General features: G+C 41.3%; 1 protein-coding gene across 5 annotated transcripts in view; it reads right to left on the bottom strand.

Moving 5' to 3' along the window:
* The window catches only part of plch1 (phospholipase C, eta 1), a 62,988-nt gene that overhangs the window by 30,526 nt on the left and 10,693 nt on the right, over window positions 1-21,769 (bottom strand). For 4 of the 5 annotated variants that reach the window (XM_085796270.1, XM_085796268.1, XM_085796269.1 and 1 more), the window contains 4 exons: window positions 8,194-8,340; window positions 3,744-3,987; window positions 3,210-3,339; window positions 379-549 (listed from right to left, as the gene is read on the bottom strand). In XM_085796270.1, coding sequence (XP_085652396.1) covers window positions 379-549; window positions 3,210-3,339; window positions 3,744-3,987; window positions 8,194-8,340 — 692 coding nt within the window. Of the gene's footprint in view, window positions 1-378; window positions 550-3,209; window positions 3,340-3,743; window positions 3,988-8,193; window positions 8,341-14,275; window positions 14,478-21,769 lie in introns of those variants that run through there. The other variant, XM_085796272.1, reaches the window with a different exon arrangement.

The following is a 21,769-nucleotide window of genomic DNA, read 5'->3' as shown; positions in this document are numbered from 1 at the left end:
CAAACCAGCAGCTCGGAGAACAGTGTAAATGCCAAGTATCACACACTGGAGATGATAAATACAGCATGATGACAAATTACAATGTAAGAGCAAAGGGAGTGTGTCACAAACACAAAGAAAAACACTGAGAGAGTAAAACAATTTCAGGCGTGATGGATTGGCTTAGCGGAGGAGACTGCTCCGGGCAGACAGCTGAGACAGAGGGAGCTACAGGTTAGACAAAAGAGAGGGTGGAGAGAAATATCTCTTTCCTGTGCCTGGATCTCAATTTGAAAGTAGTCTGCACACCGCATGAAAAACTTGTCGGCTTGATACGACACTGGCAGAGCGCTTTATTGCCTCTAACCAAAGATCAGTGCGACCAGCTTATCATCTCACCTTCTGCTCATTCCGCAGGAAGTTGGCCAGCTCGTCCACTGTCAGGTGGTCCTTCCTGTCGCTGTACGCCATCATCAGCAGGAACACGTCCCGTCTCAGAGACATCATCTTGTAGAAGACCGAGAACTCTTCGTACGTCAGAGTGCCCTGCTGATCGTCCGTGTCTGCTTCCTGTGTGGGTGAATAAGTGAAACATGTTAAGTTATTTGATTACTACTTTAATGGTTCAACTGTAGAGACTCCATTTGCTTTATCCTCATCCAAAGCAACAAACAGAAAATTTTGAAGGAACTGATCAAAATCAAGCATGAAAACAAGAAGAAAACTCTTAAAATCGATATATTCAGGATAAATGTGGAAAAAAAACTTTCAGGATTTGCTCCTTCCAACCACGACCACAGTCTGTGTGTCTGCTGCAAACCATGGTGGGATCAATACATCATTCCATACTCAGTGGTGAGTGGCAAAACAAAACCGGATAATCATCGCTCCTCACAAGAAACCAGCCAACATGACTCAAGTGAGTCATAACGGCAATTCACTCTAATTAATAGGCACTCATATATGTTGGAAAATCAATATTTAGTGTGAGTGATGAGCCAGTATCAACCCTGATACAGTACCAGTCAATGCATACAGATTAAAATTAGAAAATGCGTAGACCTGGTATATAAAGGTGCGCACAGGGGAACAGCTGTGCACATGTGCAATGGCAAACTGTCTCGTCTTTCCTCCATCTCTTGTCATGATTCTCTCACTTTCACACTAACACAAATTCACACCAGTAACCACACACATTGTATCAGCTATTACGATACAAACACATTACATCTCCAACCTATTTTTTTTTCTTTTCCCAACCTCATATGTCACCACATGTGGCTTGCTGCTCATTTTATCCTACCACATCGCCCCGTCTGCTCTCTGGGATCCAGTTTCTCATATTACCTTGATCTCACGGGGGCCCATTCGACTCCACACCAAATCTAATAATACCAGCTAATGCCGCCATCACACTCCCATAATGAGCTCGCTGTGGGCACCAGGGATTCGATCACAGACAGAGTCTACACGTAACCAGCAGGATAAATTACTGTGATGGACTTCATCAGAAATGCATGGACAGAAAACAAACAGATTCAGGGTATTTTAAGCAACGGCACAAGCTGTTCTGGTTGCAACGCTGCTGACTACCAAAGCTTAAATGTGAAGGGATAAGGTAATGAAATCTAATCTAGACTCAAGAGGATGGAGTGATTTACAGTGCAAAATGACAGTTTAGCCCATTATGAACAAATAAGACTTTCAGCTTCACTGTATCAACTCTGAATTACTGGTAGTGGAGAAAAGGGTTCAGGGAACACTTTGGATATTTTCATCATAGCAGAAAACTGAACTGAAATGAAATAAAATGCTGTATGACAATTTCACTTCCGAGTTTCCAAGTTCACTCTGAGCTGAAATAAGGATTTACACCTGTCAGTTAGTTCTAATAATATCCAAAGCCTTTTTCAAACCAGCTTTGTACTGTATGATTATTAATGGCTCCATACATCAATGCAAGTTGTTGCAATTTTAGTTGTTTTACATGAGAGATTTCTGTAATTAAGTTGCTGTTCGTGATCCTCATTGTTTATATTGGACACGGAAACGTGGCCCCACATACTTTCCGGAATCAATCAGAATTTGCTTCATGGATAATAACTAAATGTGCTTTTGTTTCCAAATATGACTTTGATGGTTGCTTAGATAGGAATATTCAATGTTGATAATTTAATGAAATATATCAGTATTGAAAGAGAATCTTCTGGGGGAGGGGGGGTGAACTGGAAAATTAACAGTAATAAAAGTTTTGCATTGCAGTTCCCTTTTTATTAAATGTTATCATGGTCTGATGGACCTGTCAGGGGCAAAGATGTGGTGCTATGTTAGGGAAAGCACTCAGACAAATACAAGCCAGGATCACCACTTTGTCTTTATTGTCTGAACTCCTAATCTTAATCCCTTTGGTTTTGTCTACTGTCTGACTGCTTTGATTGTGGTAGCATGTTTTTTTTTGTTGTTGTTTTTTTTTTACTTCTTTATCTTTGACTAAGCTTCAGTTATTTCTGCCCCTAATTCTGCGCTGTGAGTCTGAGTTTGCGAGTCGCACATTTGTAACGGACACCCCTAAAATGGGCCAACTCACCCTTATCCAAATTAAAACATCAATCAAAGTGCAAACAAACAAAAAGATTAACCCCCACTGTCAGCATAATTAACTTTTATAATTAAAGACATTGATTGTTTGAATCAATCATGCTTGCTAGAAGAACAAATTTGTGTTTGTTACATAGATGATAAAACAAGAAATTGAAAACGTGAGAAATCAAATATTAATTGCCTTCAGCGCTGCAATGAGTTGCTGCATGCTCCTAATCAGAGTGTGGATTTCTGACATCACTCAATGTGACTTCTGTTTTAAAAATTGAAGCAGCCCATCCTTTAACAACTTTATCCTTTTCCTCTAAAAGTGTTTCTGTCACTTATGAACACATGAAATATTTCTTGCTCATTTATATAAAAATAGAAAATGCAACAGTAATGTGACATCACTGATCTCAAATATTTATAAAGAATTTTAGAAATTCAAATGGATTCAAACGTCTTTTTTTTTTTAATTTAATGGTATATGTATATGAATGTGTTTGAGTTCTATTCACCTTTATGATGATGCCTCTGAAATAAATGAAATGTATGATAATCAATATAGCTGCTGTAGCCTTATCTGTGGGCACTGTGTATTGGCCAGGGTTTAGGGTTTAGTCAGTTCAGCAACTGCAGTTTCTCACCTGAAACATTTGCTTGACCTTCCTGCGTGGCAGATTCACATTCAGCTTGTGGAGAAGTTGGTAGATCTCTTCGATGTTCAAGAGACCATCTCCGTTTTTATCTGCCTCCTCAAACGTCTGCTTCATCCACGTCACAGACACACATGTTAAGGAAACTTGGGTATACCACGTGTGTATGTAGAGACTGTTTATATATGGATACAGTCATTTGTGCATCTACTTTCAAGTATTTCAAGTCAATGTTGTCTTAATCGTTACAGAACGATGATCCACCACATATTACCAAGAGTGTCTAACACTGGGCTGCAGGTGGATGAAACTAAATAAACCATAAGTATCTCATTTTCTAGAACTATGGTTCCTCATATTTTACAAAAGTTAAACCTCAAAAATCACTTTCTTTTGAAAAATGGATTGTTTCTCTGTGAACTCAAAAATCACAAAATCATACAAGCACACCGGTCTGCTTTTGACAGGGCACCGTGTTTCATCTGGCAACAGTGATCTGTGTCTCAGTCTTTTCTTAAAGGATATTGGTTGTGTGTACGCTGCCGTTTGGCCAGTGAGTCCTCATCGCTGATCCCGGCCATCAGGTAACGGAGGCCAGTGATCCAGGTTCTGGCTTCTTCAGCGTTGGACGTCACCAGGTCCAGGGACTCCATGTGGTTTCCATGGTACACTGTGAAACAGCAGGCCGGGTCGAAGCTGCCGTCTGCATGCCGATGGAAGATGTCTGATTGACCGCCCTCTGTCACTTTGTACAGCGAATCAATGGTGACTGATCAGGAGAAGAAGTGGGAAGAGAAAGGGAGAGAGAAAAGACGAGTTTGATTAAAGGTTAAACAGCCTAAAAATGAAATTGGTGCATCTTTCTCATTGGTTAAACATCCCATGAAGAGACCAAAACCGACTATGATACTGACAAGTATTGCTTCTCTGGCTGCAGCCTGATATAGTCTACTCCCCTGAGCTGTAGACCTGTTATTGCCATTAAAAATACATCAGTGATCCACATCGTTGCAGTGGGTTACATGTTCCTTCATTACCATGAACACACACACACACACACACACACACACACACACACACACACACACACACTTGAGTTTTATTTGAGTCAGTCCCACATTCATCATAAATATAGCAGAGCATCAGATGTGTATGTATTCATCCACAGCCAGTCTCCAAGAAATACAAATACTTTACAGTGTCCAGCTGCTTTTGGAAAGTATGAAGAGCCAATATACTACATCTAAGCATTCATTTATTAAAAAGAATGTGCAATCAGTTACTTCGTGTTACCTTCAGAAAACCTTGTTCAAAAGATGAAAGTAAAATGGCAAACTGATATCAGATATCAGCAGATGTCTTGGGTTCAGAGGATGGTGGATCCCTAATGACTGAGGCATGACTGGAGCACACAGACCAAGAAGTCGAGTGCATAAAAAAAAATAAAATAAAATCACCAGTAAAGGCGTAAAAAGAATCGTTGACATACAAAGCCATGATCAGCAATAAACCCTGAACAGCATTATGCAATCTCCACACTCTCTGCATTTCTGCCATGTGTAAAAATACACAGAGAAGGCAATTCCCGTGGGCTCCCGAGTGTAGCACTGTCTAATGAGATTGGAGTATAAACATAGCCAGCTTTGATTCTCTGTCTTTGTTAGGAGAGAGAAACACCCTGCAGTAGACATGTATTTACACATGTGCTCTTCTGTCTCTTCAGCTCGCTCCTCACAGAGTCTCTCTGAGGTGTGATCCCATAACTTGCTGTTAAAGGTGTCTCGTGCAAATAATACAGTCCAGTAATGACTCTCATCAGTGCACTAATGCGCTTTGTGATTTGAGAAATTCCATTATATTCAACCAACAGATTAAAGAGTTAAGGATTTAAAGATTTTATTCAATTAATTGCCTTCCTACCCACCTAAAATGTGTATTTTGTGATAATCCGTTGCAAAATCATCCATGCCCATTTTCTCCATTACGCTCATCCCTTTACATAACCTCATTTCTGAAATTCTACTATGACTGAAAGTGAAACGGCTGTATTGTTTTGATCCTGCCCTGACAGACAGCACACACACATTAAAGCACAGTCAAAGAAAGAACTGGGCAGGTGGTGGTGGTGTGTGTGTGCACTTCAGGATTAGTTTTGATGCTGCAGATACTAAGAGTGAGCAGGATTCAACCTCGACACTGCACTGTCGGCACCTTATAGTCAGGAACAAACCCAACACACCAGCAAGTACCCTTCTGCTTTAAGAGCTTATCTCTCCAAGCACTTTCACTCTGAGTGTTGGACTTCAAAATTAATGCAGCCTCATAAAGTTCGAACTCAACCATAAATATTCCAGGCCTTCCTCGGACACGAATAACTACTTGGTGAGACAATTTATCCTTATTTTCTAGAGACTTTGAATATCTCAGCGCTGGATTTAAAACTCCCTGCCGCTCAAATCGAAGACCCCCAGACCAGAGTAGTCCTTCAACTCCCTGACCCATTTGAACAGATATTTCAGCTCCTTATTTTGATTTTTGTAGGTTTTGATTCTTCCCTTTATTGTATGTATCTCACAGGAATCAAGCACATGAACTTAAACCACTGAATAGCCCAGTTACTCCAGTACCTTTCCTCTCACAGCCACCGTGATCTGCTAAAGGTGGTCCCAACCTTTCTTTTTTTGGACAGCACCCAAGGGAAACAGTCCAAAGCTCTAAGGAAATGGTTGAGTTCTAGTGTGCTATAGACTAATTTGAAGTGAGGTTTGATTTTTGAGCCTCAGTGACTTTTGAAGTTCAACAACCAAAGTGAAGACTGGTGTTGTGAATGACTAAACAAATGGCTCAAGGCATCAGAGGAAAGTTTTGAGGTTGTGGGTTCAATCCTTGTGTGGCACTTCAGAAGGAGAGACACAAGAAGAAAGACAGTTTAAATGTCCCGAATCGCTCAGAGAAACAATGGACTTTTAAGGTCAAGAGATCAATCACTCACTGCAATTGAATAAAAATGTCCAAAGGGTCAAAAGCTCTAAGAAACAAAGTTTATTAGTTCAAAGAGTTGACGGTGATGAAGGACCGCTCAATAAAGTTTTCAAGTCCTGAGTAATCCTGCACTGAATTCTGATGTCCGACAACTAAAGGCAGTGCTCGAAGTTTTTGATAATGTCTTCTTCTTTTGACATTTTAAGGATGTGGGTTTACAAAATTTAAGTCCAACATCTAAAGACTCAAATGCTCTAAGGAACTCTGCTCAGAAATATCCAAATGGCCCAGTACTGATTGTTCTGAGGGGTTTGAGGTTCAGGGTTTAATCTTTAAAGGGATAGTTCACCCTAGAATGATATTTCGCTCATTATCTACTCACCCTCATGTTGACTAAGGGCTGGAAGAATTTTCAGAGTCCACCCCTCTGAGTTACAGGGGGTCTTGGCGTAGCAGTGCATTTCAATGCAACGGTTGCAAAGGGACACCAGAGCTCTTCGTAAAAAAACACACACAAAAAAACATCCAAATACCTCCATGATGCTCGTATGTAATGTCCGTCTTGTGCTGAAGCCCCAAATTGCGTAATTGTCCCGAAAAAAATTAAATAAGTCCACATTCCAAGCATGTTTGTAGCATTAGCTCCTAGTGTCTGTTCTTCCGCTGCCAGCGCGCATGCGCAAGGTTCTGGCTCGTACAAATACGGCTCAGCAAAGAAATGCAGCTCGTCCTCGACATCAAAATCTTCAGCCATGGCTAAAATATGTTTTAAGAGGCCAAAATTGCACGAAAAAGTGTTGTCCCAGTGCAAGGCAGGCTATTACGGACTGCTTCTAGTCCTTCGCCGGGGTAAACAAGGAAGCGAGTCGGTCTCAGTGCGAACCTTGCGCATGCGCGCTGGCAGCGGAACCGGACAACAGACACTAGGAGCTAATGCTACAAACATGCTTGGAATGTGGACTTATTTAATTTTTTTCGGGACAATTACGCAATTTGGGGCTTCAGCACAAGACGGACATTACATACGAGCATCATGGAGGTATTTGGATGTTTTTTTGTGTGTGTTTTTTTACGAAGAGCTCTGGTGTCCCTTTGCAACCGTTGCATTGAAATGCACTGCTACGCCAAGACCCCCTGTAACTCAGAGAAGGGACGGTGGACTCTGAAAATTCTTCCAGCCCTTAGTCAACATGAGGGTGAGTAGATAATGAGCGAAATATCATTCTAGGGTGAACTATCCCTTTAACAAATCAACCTTATTTTCAGTGATATACAGTACATTGCGTATATAATTATCAGTTTAGATACCTTTGGTTGTGAATTTTATCATTGCAGTGCTGGAGTTGAACACTACATGATTATTTTCAGAATAGAAGTTTGTTTAAACGTCAAAAAAATTTTTAAAGATGTCAAGTGGGACTTTCTACAATAAATATTCATGTGCCAGTCTGTTTTCACCAGAGACATTCCACCTCAGGCTACAGAGGTCTCCTCTTTGATAGATACCCAGGGTTACAAATCACAACTTGACATTTTTTTAAAAAAGCATTACAAGAGCATTCTTGTTCTTAAAGCAGAAGTAAGCGATCCGGTCGTTTTGGCTAACTTCCTGTCAGCCGATGGAGTTAGCAGTCCCCGCCCTTGTCCCTACGTCACCACATGCACGCGCATCCCTTGGCTGCACACACAGAGAGGACCGCCCCTTTATGCCGTTCTCTCTCCTCATTGGATAAAGGTTGTAGGATACAAGGAAAGTTTTCTCCTCGGCTTACAGCAGAGCAGAGTGACTGACAGACCCGTGTTTCAGACCAAACACTCTATATATGTGATTGCTGTCGGAAGATATAACTATTTAAGACTTATATTAACACAAACATTCCGCTTACTTCTGCTTTAAATGATAAAAACCTTACATAAAAAACTTCCTTTTTTAGTCATACTTGGTATGTGTAGTTCAGTTGGTGTGTGTTTATGTGTTTGCACGCATACTCACTCTTGGCCTTCTCACTCTTGCGTGAGGGCTTCCAGCGGATGCAGGAGCGATGTTCATCCAGGTAGAAGAGCCTCACCAGCCCTTTGGATCCTGTCTTCAGCTTTACCATCTGTGTCCCGGACTGCATCACACTCATGCATCGCTCCACTGGAGATAAAAACACAAACACTGAGGTCAGTGAAGCACTATATTAAGACACAAAAGGAACAGGTGTCCGCCTTTATTTCAAGAGGTAAGGCAAAGAGTCACCAAGTCGCACCATTAGTGGAGCAGACAGCAGCTGATGTGGGTCAGAGTCCAAAACGACAACAGAGATGCCACTGTGTGAACACACAGGGCGGCTTTTCTGTTATCCACTGACCTGTTCCTGAAAGCAGCTCAGAGCAGGAACAGAGAGATCTCATAGAGAGAGAGAGACATAGCTAATGTGTGTCTCTCTGTTTTAAGTTTCAGAGAGCGCCTCTAGGCACTGAGGGAAAAGAATTTCTGCCTCATGCTGAGGCAGGTGGAAATTACGACTGGGCTGCTTCATTGGTGTCAAAAGATTCAGAGTAATGAGGAAACCGACTCTGGAATGAAATGTTGCAGCTGAATTGAACACATCACAGATAAAAACCTTTTTGTTTGTTCGTATTTTGGGTAATTTGGTTGACAGGCAGAGTTAAATGCTGGGTAGTGTTGGAACCATTTGCTGCTGCATTACGGTTGCTTTCAATACAATGTCATTCATATCTTTATCTGCTCCATCGGCTTCAACACCACCCCACAGTTTCACACTGGGCGCAAAGTGGTGGCAATTCATTGTCTGCCCCTGCAATGAATTGTTGCACCGCACTATACAATACACTCTGTATGTGCATCATATTCTGTACTGTGCAGAGAAACTCAATTTCTGGCAGTCATCAGTTAGCTAAAGGTTCAATTAAAGACACTTGAAGGAGCAGGGGAATACTCAGAGAGGCAACGTAATGGTGAAGTGTTCTGAAGAGGAGAACAGAGGGACTGAAATGATGGTGAGCAGTGACTTTGTGTTTGATTGCTTGACTGCCAGGCACAGTCCGGCATCGAAACAGGATGAAAGACGAAACTTCAAACTTTTTACTTTTCATGACAGCCGGTGGCAGGGATACAGACGGAGAATGACAGAGAGGCATGGAGATTTCCATCCTCATTAGCGGAGTGAGTGCACACATGGCTGTGTGTTTTTGTGTACAGTATTACAGAGTGTAGTTGGTTGTGCTTTTGTGTCCATGTATCGTGTGCTTTCATGTATGCAATACGTCTATGTTTACATGCATCAGTTTGCACATACACCATAACATTACGGTAAATGAAGAGCAAAAAAAATCAAATTAAAAAATATATTCGATTTATGGAACGCACAAATAGATATCAGTAGGACTGTCTTCCCCCTTTCACTATGTTTAATATTAATGTTTGGCTGCAGTGAGAGAACAACACCACACCTGATATCAGTGTACAAAATATTAGTATTATACAGTAATATTACACATACTTACTTTCTTTAATTTTACACAGAAGAGGTCAAAAAATGAAGCCACACCAGTCATAATGGAGAAGATACACTAAAAGATTCAATCAACTGTAGCCTGTTGACAGTGGCAAGTGCCTTGTTAGAGCTCCTCATCTTCTCTCTGGAGGTGCTCAGAGAGACTTATTCAAGGGCACTTCAGTTGGTTGAATGCTTGTCAACACAGAGGCTGGAGCCAAGTCCGCCAGGTAAAAGGACAGTCTCCTCATACAAGATAATCTGAGAGGCACTGTAATCTACACTGAAAGATGAAAAATACCAATAGAGTCAAGAAGTCCAAGGAACTCTGGACTGATTGATTGAATAAATCTGTAATGAATAAATATTTGGCAATGGTATAAAAACATTTCTATGAGTGTTCTTACAACAGAGGTTTCAATAACTGTGAGGGGGAGTTGGGAATCTCCAGGAAAACCAAACCTGAAAAACTAAGACAAATTTCCACTGCCATGTGCAGGGGACAATAAAGGTTTTCTGATTCTGATTCCGAAGGTGAGAGGGAAAAAAGCATGGACAGTATGGAAAAAGGACTTAATTACTCAAAATCTTCAGGGTTTAAAACTACAAACAGTTTATTACCCCCTTGGAAGTGAATAAAAGTAGAAAGTACAAAAATATCTGTGACGCTGTAGAACATTTTAATCTTCTTTCTATCCTTTTAAGGACATGCACACACACACATGCACACTTGCGCACAAAATACCATGATGAATATTCTGAGAGGACATGGGTGATTATCTTCAAAGACAACTAAAGTCAAATCTCTCATGTATTTGAAACACATATTAAAGCGTACTTAACAGAACACATGCTGAGTAGAGTACTTGCTAACAGGCTCTCTGTCCTGAGGGCAGACATAGCTGTGACACAAATTTTGTTCCCAATATTTCTCAAGTTGTACAGTAAATGCCCACTCTAGGGAGTCGGGACCATAACACACACATATACACACACACACACAAGCATATGAATCTGAGTCTTGTGCCTTACCTCCCAAGGTGCATGACAAATCATGAATGTACTATTGGTAACACCGTGAAGTATGTGGAGAGAGAAACAAACAGCTACGTGAATAAAACAGTGAACTTGAGTTCCTCCTACTCCTATGAGATTTCACTTCTAACAGATTTCACAATTGGTTTATGAGCAAAACAAGTCTCCACCTGAGCATCCTGAGACACATCAGCTCAAGGTCAAGACAAACCAAAAGTCTATTGAAGGTTGTGTAAATACAGCAAACATCCAGATAGCTGCTCTTACTGTTGCTGAACAATGATGATTCCAGATTCAGGATTTATCTGGATTTTATGCACTGCATTGACCATCTGTTACAACAAAAACCGAGCTTAATCTTAAGTACACATCTGAATATTTACAGAGTCACTAATAAAGAACAGTTTTAATTAAAATTTCCTTCACGTCTTTGTTTTTTATGCTTTAGCAAATTATATTAAGTAGCATTCTTTTTTTTCCATTAAGACATCCAAGATAGAGCGCACCGTTACAGTAACTATCATTTAGTCCTGTAGATAGAGTCCTGTGTCTGTTCACCTATAGAGAAGTCCATTACATAGCTATCAACATCTGAGGGAAATGTATGGCTCTTTTACTTGAACTAACTTCGTCCATCTACTCTTTGGTGCTGCCGTTTGTGGTTGCAGACACAAAACATTTGAGTTTTACTCATGAAGCCAAAACAAAAGGGTTTAAAATGCTTAAAAAGTTGAACAAATATATAATTTCGAATGACCCCTTTCACATTATATATCATCATCTGGTCCATAGAGGGTCACAAGTCTGTTGCACTTCTGATCAAATCATGAAACAAACAAGGGTTTTCTCTCTGGTTCTTGTGGAAGACAGTGTAGTGGCAAAAAAGGGAAATTGAAATAGGCTATTATTCTGAGTATTTCCATAAATCATAAAATAAACAATAAAGAACCCTGTTGATTTTTGTGTGTTACAGTGTATTATCTGCTCCACCATAGAACAGAATAGATGGGATCTTAAGCTCAAAGCTTCATTAAACCCCCATCATCATCAACTATGACATTCATTGAGATTACAAGCCACATACATCATAGGAGCTACAATAAAATATTTGAAGTTACACTGAAGCTATTAACACAAACTCATATCTGCTTGTAATGCATCAGCAACTATTTTGTATCAATTTGACAAGTAGAGTAGAAAATAATAGGAGGCGGGAGGTACAAAGAGGGAGGAAAATGAATTAATCAGAAACAAAAAAATAGGCCATGTTGCATTATTTATCTCACATGTCACCTCTCAAATTCACAGCTTCATTAACGACGGAATTGGACGGAGGTCGCTGTCGAATGTGGGTTTATTGAGATATTGAGCGTCTGCTATTGTGAGAAGACATGTTCCTCTGGGGTTTTGATCCCACACAGTTTCAGCGTACAAAACCCATGGCTCAGACTAGACAAGCTTCCAACAACACATCTCCAGCGCTCCCACATGTAACATCATACATCAGCCTAAAGTGAATGAAAACTATTCACCATTAGAGAACTCATGCCAATTTTCCCACAAGTCCCCTGGAGCATGGATAGGTATACATAAGAGCACTCTTCCAAAAGGTAGTCACATACATATATCACAAGAAAAAGCTAAAAGGGAAATCTGCTTTTTTTTTTCATTTAGCTCTGTACAAATTGTCTCCGCGTTGAAGCACAACTTAAAAGAGAACCACATGCAGCATTATTGCCACTCTTTCCATTTCCTCTATCTGTCCGTGTTATTCTTTGACATTTCTGCCACCATTCTCCACACACTTGACTCTATCAGCATGATAAGGGCCATTAAAAGTCAAACCTGGTTAAGCTGAAGATTGCAGAGCAATAGACACCAGGAGAAGAGGTAGCGGGGGTTAATATATGCTGCGCCGACGGGAGCTGCCTCGTAATCAAAGATGAAAACTAATAAGTGGCTCTCAAAAGGCCAGTGAAGGCCGAAGCGAGTGATCAGTGCCCTTCACATCTTAACACTCTTCTCTTGTCCCATTTTCCCTCAAGCATTAATGATAAGTCAGTTTTAGCATGGGGATTTGAATTTATAGTTTTTATTTCACTGTCTATCTTTCAGGGCCTATGAGAAAAAAAAACAATTTCATTGTCTTCTGACATTTTGATGGAAGTCATCCCCAAATGCCCAGCTATCCAGAAAATGTGATTTTCAGCTATGAGGGGGACAAAGAAGGAAAAAAAAAACCTGATGCATCTTTTTTCTTTATCTGACTCCTGCTTTTTGGCTCCCATTTCCTATTGAATAGAACACAGTCTTTGTGCCTGCATTTACTAGAGAGCATTTATGTTTATGTGCATGCATGTGTGTATGTGTAAAGACTCATCATCTCTGTCGGCACACAGCAGAGAGAGCAGATCAAAGCTTTGTCTTGCCACAGAGGCAATTCAAACGTATTATAATGGAGGAGGCGATAGAAACGTCTCTGTCATGACCTGATGAACAAAGGCCAGCCTCACTTGGATCCATACAATATAGATCAGCCTAGGATGGCAAATACATAACACAGATCAGCGATCACACTATCACAGCAGTTTGCTTTTAATTTATCATTTTCAATCTTAACTGTCATTTTAAATCTCAATACAGAATGAGATCGCAGCCGTCGCTGTAACCTCATATAACCAGTTAGGACTCTGTTGAGAACTGGTCGGAGGTTGATGAGTGGAATGGACCACTGTCCTCCTCACAGAGACTTATCTTAATTTATTCATAACTACAAAAATTCATATTCAGCAGCATCTGCCCGATCCTTCATACACTATTCATGCAACATAAGGCACCACCACCCGGATTATCCCAGCCAGTTTGACAGTTGATGAAACACAACAAGCACAGCAATCAAACCAAAACAGAACTGAATGGAGGCGTGAGGTAATAATTTCTTCACTTAATGCTTCGTTTCACCTGTTAACTCTCATGACCTGGAGGTCTATTTCTATGTGCTGGTTTAATCAAGATGCTATTCAGTTTTGGTTCACTGACTGTCCACAGGATGAAATGAATGACATTTACACATTAATTATTGTGTATTATCGCTATGGCGAGTAGAAAAACGCACAGAAATCAACACACAAGCAAGACAAATCTTCTCTTGCATGTAATGAGCAACAGCTCATTAAAAACATGCTTTCTGCAGGTTCAAAGTTATGGTTGCAGAAAGTGAGCAATTCGATCAGCCTGGGGATACTGATACATAAACATAAGCTCCTGCTCTTTTCATGCTATAAATAGCACCAGCAAGCAATATGTTCAATATGCAATATGTTTGTCCACATACTGACAGACGAGAACCTGCACAGTAACAAAACATACAAGAGGTTTTTATACAAAACGATGGAAGATTAAAAAAAAAAAAGAGAGAGGTGGTGACAGGACTCACTGTCTCAGTATTAATAGGTTTCCTTTTCAAAGGCAAACCACACACAATAGTGTCTAGACTTATACATGTACACACACACACAGAGACAGATATCAACTTACCAATCTGTGTAAGCCTGCATTTTTGTGGTACAGCCACAGTGCCACCAATGTGGTAGACATTACGCGCCAGCAGAGTCGCTACCGTTAACACGGCAGATTTTTCAGCAGGACCACAAATGAAGGTTGACCGTACTTTATGTGCATTTAAAACACCTGGACCAAAAAGTGTGGAATACATTCCCTCCATGTTCTCGGCCCGAATATAAGATGCCAGTAGGAGTCACATCCACCACACATTCAGTTCCACCTGTAGCTCAAAAGCTCTGAGAAAACACTTCTGGGTTCCCACACATCAGACTTGACGAACACTCTGGACTTTAAGCTTCCACACACTTCCAAATCCTCCTCTGTACGGTGCCCTGGTCTGTGGCCGCACCTTCATCTGACAGTCTTCCCTCTCTGAAAACACACACGTTCCCACCTTTCTCCTGGTCATCTGTTCCCCACTCCCACCTCCTGTGTCTCTCTCTGATGTTCACAGGTCTCTCAGAACATGTGCGGCTGACGCGCGGATTTATATTCAAGGTTCATCATCAGCTACAGTATTGTTTGTTGTGTATAGTTTATGGAGTGATTATGAATATCAGGATAGGAGAGCTCAGCAGATGCGTGTTTCTGCGAATCAGGGTCAACCAGTGGGTTGTAGGGATAAGAATGATTACACAACACTTGTGATAATGTACTACCAAAAGAAAGCTTTAATGGGTTGACATGTGGGGTGTGTGTGTTACAGAAAGAGTCACCGACGGCACATCTGTCCATCTTGCACTAAATACTCTTCTATTTCACATATGCTTTGCCTTGCAGGATGACATCCCCCTCCCCCGCATTTAACTGTGCCACAATACCATAAAAAGGGATTTGATGAAAGACTAATGGTGACCCATGATCATGTAACAAGGAAAAAGAAATAAAGGAAAACAACAAATAATGTAGAATGTCACAAGCCACATCCAAGCTTCTATAAATCCACAAATTACCTCGCTGTGACACCTATCAACCTAACCCTAACCCTAAGCTCAAAACTTCCTCTTCCATGTGGCAGTGATGTAACCGATTAAACAAACAAAAAGGCAATAATAATAATAATAATAATAATAATAGTGGGAAGAAGAATACAATTAAGTCCTATTTCACATTCATGGAAACACTTATCAAGAATGATGCAAGTCTCACACCAGCTGATTATTATGCTGTTGTGAAGTGGACATGGAAGGTAGCGGTGCAAAAAAAGAAATCTGAGAATTATTCAGGATGAATGTGAGGTGGTGTGGCCTGAAAATGCAAAACTACTAGCATCAAGAAGAGTGTTTGAAGGCCTCTAATTAAAATATAGCAGCAGTTCCAGGAGTATACATCCAATCTGAGGCTTTATATTTGGGGATGTTTATTGAAAAACTTCATTAATATAAAATCTATCCACTGTCTCTTTTTACCATCCTTTATCATTTATTTATATTTATATAAGTGTTGTTTTCATATTAGATAAATACATCATGAATGTTACATCACTGTAAAAAATCAACAATGATAAACCCTGAATGACACCACATGTAATCCCATCATATCTTCTTCTTACATACTATATTCCTGAATTTGGGGTTACATCATCCAGCCTCCATCCTGTTTCACTGTCGCTCTCAGACCTCAACAGCTTACGAAATTAAACAAATCAGGCACAGAGCTCTGTGACCGGTGATGACTTCTGGATGACTGTGGGGGGAAATCAGACTTCACCATGTGGGACAAATGTCGCCAGAATGTCTGTGACCGAACTGAGCTCCAGCCTTGGCAAAATCCAGATTCTGTCACCAGCTCCACCAGCTTGTTGCAAACAAATTGGGGTCTGCATATTTCAAGTATGTTCAAGTACAATACTACTACGACTATGTATCCATCTATTTCCTGCTGCTTATCCAGAGTTGGGTCACAGTGGCAGCAGAGTAATCCGGCACATCCCTCTCCCTAGCTATGCTTTCCCGTTCCCTTCTGGGAGATCTGAGGGATTCCCACAGAACAGATGTGAGTGATATGTAATCTCTCTCTGGGTCTGCCCCGGGGTCCTCTACCGGCGGTGGCACATGCCCACACACAACATTAGATGGAAAGGGCACAAGAGATATCCTGATCATAGGTGTGAAGCACTTCAACTGACTTTTTTCAACATGAAGGAGCAGAGGCTCTCCTCTGGGGTCCTGCCAAATGTCTGAGCTCCTCACTCTAAGGAGAAAACGCTTTGTAGCCACCTATGGTCGCTGTATCTAATTCTCAGTCACCGACTCACCACCCAAAGCTCATCGCCACAGGTGAGGGTTGGAGTGAGGATAGAAAGCTTTGCCTTCTGGCTCAGCTTCCTCTTCACCAATGGTCTGGTACAGTACATTACTTTTGACGCCACAATCTGTCAATCTCATGCTACATTAAAGTAAACTCTCACACGATCCTGAGATACTTTAACTCTTTCAGATTAGACAAGAGTAAGGTCCAGGTAACTGTTTAATGCATTTATTTCATTTAAGCAGAGAACCATGGCCCCAGACTTGGAGCCACTGACTCTCATCCAGCTGCTTCACACTCAGCTGTAAAGGGTTGCATGCTGTAGGCCACGGTCTGATGAAGTCAACAGAAGCCCTTGATCTGAGAGGTGACTCGCCCCCCCCCCAGCTGCACCTTGAGATCCTGTCCATGGAAATCACAAATAGGATCAGTGACCAAGGACAAACGTGTGGAGGCCAACATCAAATGTGAATCTGTTTGACTTCCAGCCAAGAAATCAAACATAACAATAAAGGCTCTCAGTGCCCCCCACGAGACCTGCCTAAGGGACCCCTGATCCCCTTTTTAAATACAGCAAGTAACACTCCGAAGGTCCATCATCCACAACCTCAAAAAGTACTGTTCATCTGCATAATGTGAATCATGCTTAATGCATTCTCTCTTTTTTTAACTGAGGCCTGTTGCCTTTCCCAGAATGCATTGACGGATAGCAGGTAAACAAAATGAATCAGGTGTCAATCAGGACTAACATATTTTCAGGTTCATGCCTATATGGGACAGCTGGTCTTTCTAATCCACCTGATGTGCGCCACTGAATGGAAACACACCTGCATGAATGCAGAGATAACATGCAGATTGCACACAGAGAGGAGCACAGAGCCACACAGCAACAACTCATCTGCTGGTGTTCTGTGGAAAAAACACCGAATAGAGAGAGCATCCATCCAACATATCTCCTATCTTCATCCAGAACTTTGACAGACTCCCTGCTTTACAAGACAAAGCTTTAGAGGAGCTGACAGATGGATTTTGTTGCCACTGGACAGAGCCAAACCAGCTGTTTCCCCTGTGTTCAATCACTTCACTAAGCCAAGATAACCATTTGCTAACTGTAGAGTAGCCTTATATTCACCAAGAAGGCAAGAAAATGGTATCAGTTAAAGCAGAAGTAAGTGGTCCGGTCGTTTTCGCTAATGCTGCGTTCCAGGCAGGCTTTTGAAATCGTAAATTACAGCTTCAAGTCACAACTTACGACTTTGTAGCGTTCCAGACAACCCACTCGTGTTTTTCCGACCTGTTTTACCGGTGAAAGTCACTATAACGGCCACTCGTAACTTCCGACCCGTGAACTTATACCAGATCGAACTGGTATGACTTCACGGTCGGAAAAATACGAGTTTCCTTGAACGCACCATAACAGTCCTCGTCCCTACGTCGCCACATTCACAGCGTCCCTTGGCTGCACACACAGCCCTGCATGCCGTTCTCTCTCCTCATTGGATAAAAACTGTAGGATACAATAAATGTTTTCTCCTCGGCTCAGAGCAGAGCAGAGTGACTGACAGACCCGTGTTTCAGACCAAACACTCTATGTAAGTGATTGCTGTCGGAAGATATAACTATTTAAGACTTATATTAACACAAATATATCACTTACTTCTGCTTTAACACTCAGCAAGAAAGCTATCTATACCTATTCTGTTCAAAAATGAATAACATAAGTCCCAAACCCAGACTTCAAATCTATAACTTAACATGCTAAAAGACAAAATAAGCAACAATTCTGGTTAAAGATATATATATATATATATATATATATATATATATATATATATATATATATATATATATATATATATGCAGACTGCAGAAGTTTTAACATTCAAAGATTCATCATTATTGTGTGGATGAGGTTTGAATGATTCATGATTTCCAGCTCTAATTTCATGTGCTTAACCAATTGGCCAGTGCTGTCATTCTTCAAGTGAGGACAGTTTAACAAATGGTTTTTAGGAAGTTCTTTTCTTCTTCTTTTCTTGTTTTATTTTTTTTTAGGATTTTAGACTAATTGGCTACCTATGCACAAAAAACACACACAAAAAAACTTAATGAAATTCCTAGCAGCGACTCACACAAAAGGCTAGCAACAGCAATACAAATAACATTTCATTAATTTTCATAAAAGCAGCAGTTTATCATTAGCAGTGTTTTCCCACTATCTCCAGCTTCAGCACTACACCAGCAGTGGAAATGACTGCCACCAATTGGGGATGAATTTAAATACAAACACCTTTAAAGGCAAACTAATAAGACAAAAATCTGTGTAAAGGAAGTCAAATATATTTTTGGTGTATGCCTTATTAGTGACATAAAAGGTGAGGAAACACTGGGAAATGACGAATAAAGGGAGGGAAGGCACACTCTCTTATCTCAGTAGCCTCATTTTGCCTAATTAAGAGTGCTCTAGGCAGCGCTCAAGTCACCGACGCTACAAATGCGTCCCCAGGTTCCCCAGGGGTGCAGAGCGTAGAGCACCGGCAGAATAAAAATAAACACATGACAACTGCAGCATGATAATGCATTCACTGAAGATGCTACAGGGGGCTCCCCGAGTAGAGGAGTTCAGCGCTGACATCAAAGACGGGAACTGAAGCCTGTGTGTGTGTGTGTGTGTGTGTGTGTGTGTGTGTGTGTGTGCGTGTGCGTGTGCGTGTGTGTGTGTGTGTGTAAGCAAGTGTGTGCAGGTTTTATGTGCACGTGCAATGTTCAGGCTTCTTTCCTCCTCTTAAAGCCAGGCTTGATGTCTGTGAGTAGATTGAGATACAGTATCTTTGGCAGCAGAGCCAGACCTGCACCTCCACCTCCACACACACACACACACACACACACGCATACCTTCTGATCTCCTATACAAGAAATGTTGAAAGTTAGGCCCACAAAAACTGCCTGCCTGTGTGCTGTTTAATTTTGGGACTCGGGAAAAGCCTATACAAGTGTTGGCAGCATAACTGAGTGGACCGAGCTTCTAGGTAGTTTACTAACCACTGAGTGGATGGACGAAAATGAAATAAAAGCCAGTTGTTATGGATCATTTTCTCACTGTTTCAAGTTTAGATATCCATCCAGAGCACAGAGTTAATCTAAAAACAGGTCGTTTTAGGGATATTCAGTCATTTGTCTTTTGCAAAAAAAATTTGTAAATGTAAATGATGGTGTTGTGAGAGAAGCAGAATGATAGATCTGACACCCGTAAGTAAGTAAATGCAACAGTTAAAAGGAAAGAAGGGGCATAGGCCTTATATTATTTGGATATTTCAGTAGAAAAAAACAATACCTTCAAGGATCAGTAGATGTGATTTTAGAGTAAACAATAATAGAGCAGTGAACGACTGTTCTATATGAAAGATATAGTTGAGTAATGGCATACTGAGCACAGAGCAAACTAGTCACACCCCCTGTGTGTGTGTGTGTGTGTGTTGTAATCCGTTTCTCTGTTCTTTGTTTCCATATCCAGTCTAGCATGGGAACACACTGCCTGCATTGTGTGCGTGGCGGCTGCATCGCTAAACTGCTGTGTGTGTGTGTGTGTGTGTGTGTGTGTGCATGGTTAAATCTGATGCATCTGCTGTGTCGCTGCTAAAATATGTTCATGTTTGTGTCAGATTTAGATTCAGCCTGGACAAAGAAATGACAGTGGTCAATTCAATTGTATGTATCTGGTGTAATGCCAACATGACTACCAACTGGTCTTTGTCTCTTTTTACTGTGAACCATGTTCATAATGCATGAAAAATGGCAGGATTCAGAATCTCTGCATCACACTACAAAGCCACGAGGCAGTAAGTCCACTAAAAAAAAACCATTAACATGGCCGCCAAAAAGCGATGCATGTGAATCCCTCACTAACTGGCCCTCCCCATGTTTATAAAAACACAGGCACTACAGGTTGGAGACAGCACGCTGCCATGCAACCATTTTCTGTAAATGCCTTAAACAAAGACAGTGGCACAAATCCAAGTCAGCTAGTGACCTGTCAAAACCTCCATTAAGTTTTTAAAGGTTTTACTGGCTCCATCAGGGTCTTAACCACCGTCTCTATTGAAGTCATTCAGGTGGATGTTCACAGCTGATAAGTCCAAGGTTAAATTTGGTCTGACCGTGGATTAAAACCAGTGCTGGGAGCTTGAAGATGTGGCCAATATTTGCTCTGCTCTGAGATGCTGGTGGTTTAGTGCAATATCTAGTGGCAGCTATTATCGTCCACAGAATGTTTAATTTGAGATATTTGCCAAACTAAAATTGTCTAAAATTGGCAAGACACACTTATTTCAATCTGGAGCTGCCCATTCAGATATTTGGCACTTAACCATTTTCAACAGACAGATCAGTCAGTTCGAATAAAAAGGTTGAGGCTTGTTAACCAACCCTAAGGAGATGAGGGGAGAGGAGATGGAAATTAAAAAGAAATGATACAAAGAAGAAGACGAGCTGAAAGGATGAGAACGTGTTCCCTCCCCTGGTGTCTGTTAGCTGTTTCTCTGCCCTGGAGCGAGAGAAAGGAAGAGGCAGAGACGGGTGGGAGGGTTAGAAGATAGAGGGAACCTGCTGAGATTCATCACCATCAGTACAGGAGAGACACATGTGGAAAAAACACATTTTACATGGAAAAGCCATTTCCTCCATGTGGAGGAGATTAGCAACCATGCATGCTCCTCTAAACCTTACTCCCTCCATCATTTTTCCTCCTCAGCAAGGGCTCATGGTGCCATGGTGTAACTCGTCTTCACACAACTGTTGGCAAAATGAATAAAGCCTTTTTTTTGTCCATTGAGGTTTGCATGGGCCCTCATCCTCGCACCCCAAAGCTCTCATAGAGAAAGGAACACAAACGCGGGTGGTGCCGTGCTGAAGACTGACAGCTTGACACATCTTGCTTTTTAAGAGCCGGGGATGCACCACATTTTTTGACAGCGTAGGAGCAGAGAGCAAAAGGGTCGCTCTGATAGCCCAGAGAGAGCTGGGGCTTCAATTTTGCCATCAAAGCTCGGCCCAAAGCTCTGTCACATCATGTGGTACTCAACACATTCTGCCTTGGTTTCTTGAGTCCCCGATTTCTGTTGAAGCCAAGGACAACCCAGTCCACATCTGTTACTGAACTGTGGCATGTGGTAGTGCAATGTGGTCTGTCAGTCTCTCAGGCATCTTATCACCAAGCCA

This window comes from Trachurus japonicus, chromosome 13, assembly GCF_045865225.1.
Source record: "Trachurus japonicus isolate A0001 chromosome 13, Traja_1.0".
Classification (NCBI taxonomy): domain Eukaryota; kingdom Metazoa; phylum Chordata; class Actinopteri; order Carangiformes; family Carangidae; genus Trachurus; species Trachurus japonicus.
Note: the sequence above shows the minus strand (reverse complement) of the source record. Positions and strands in the feature narration are given on the sequence as shown.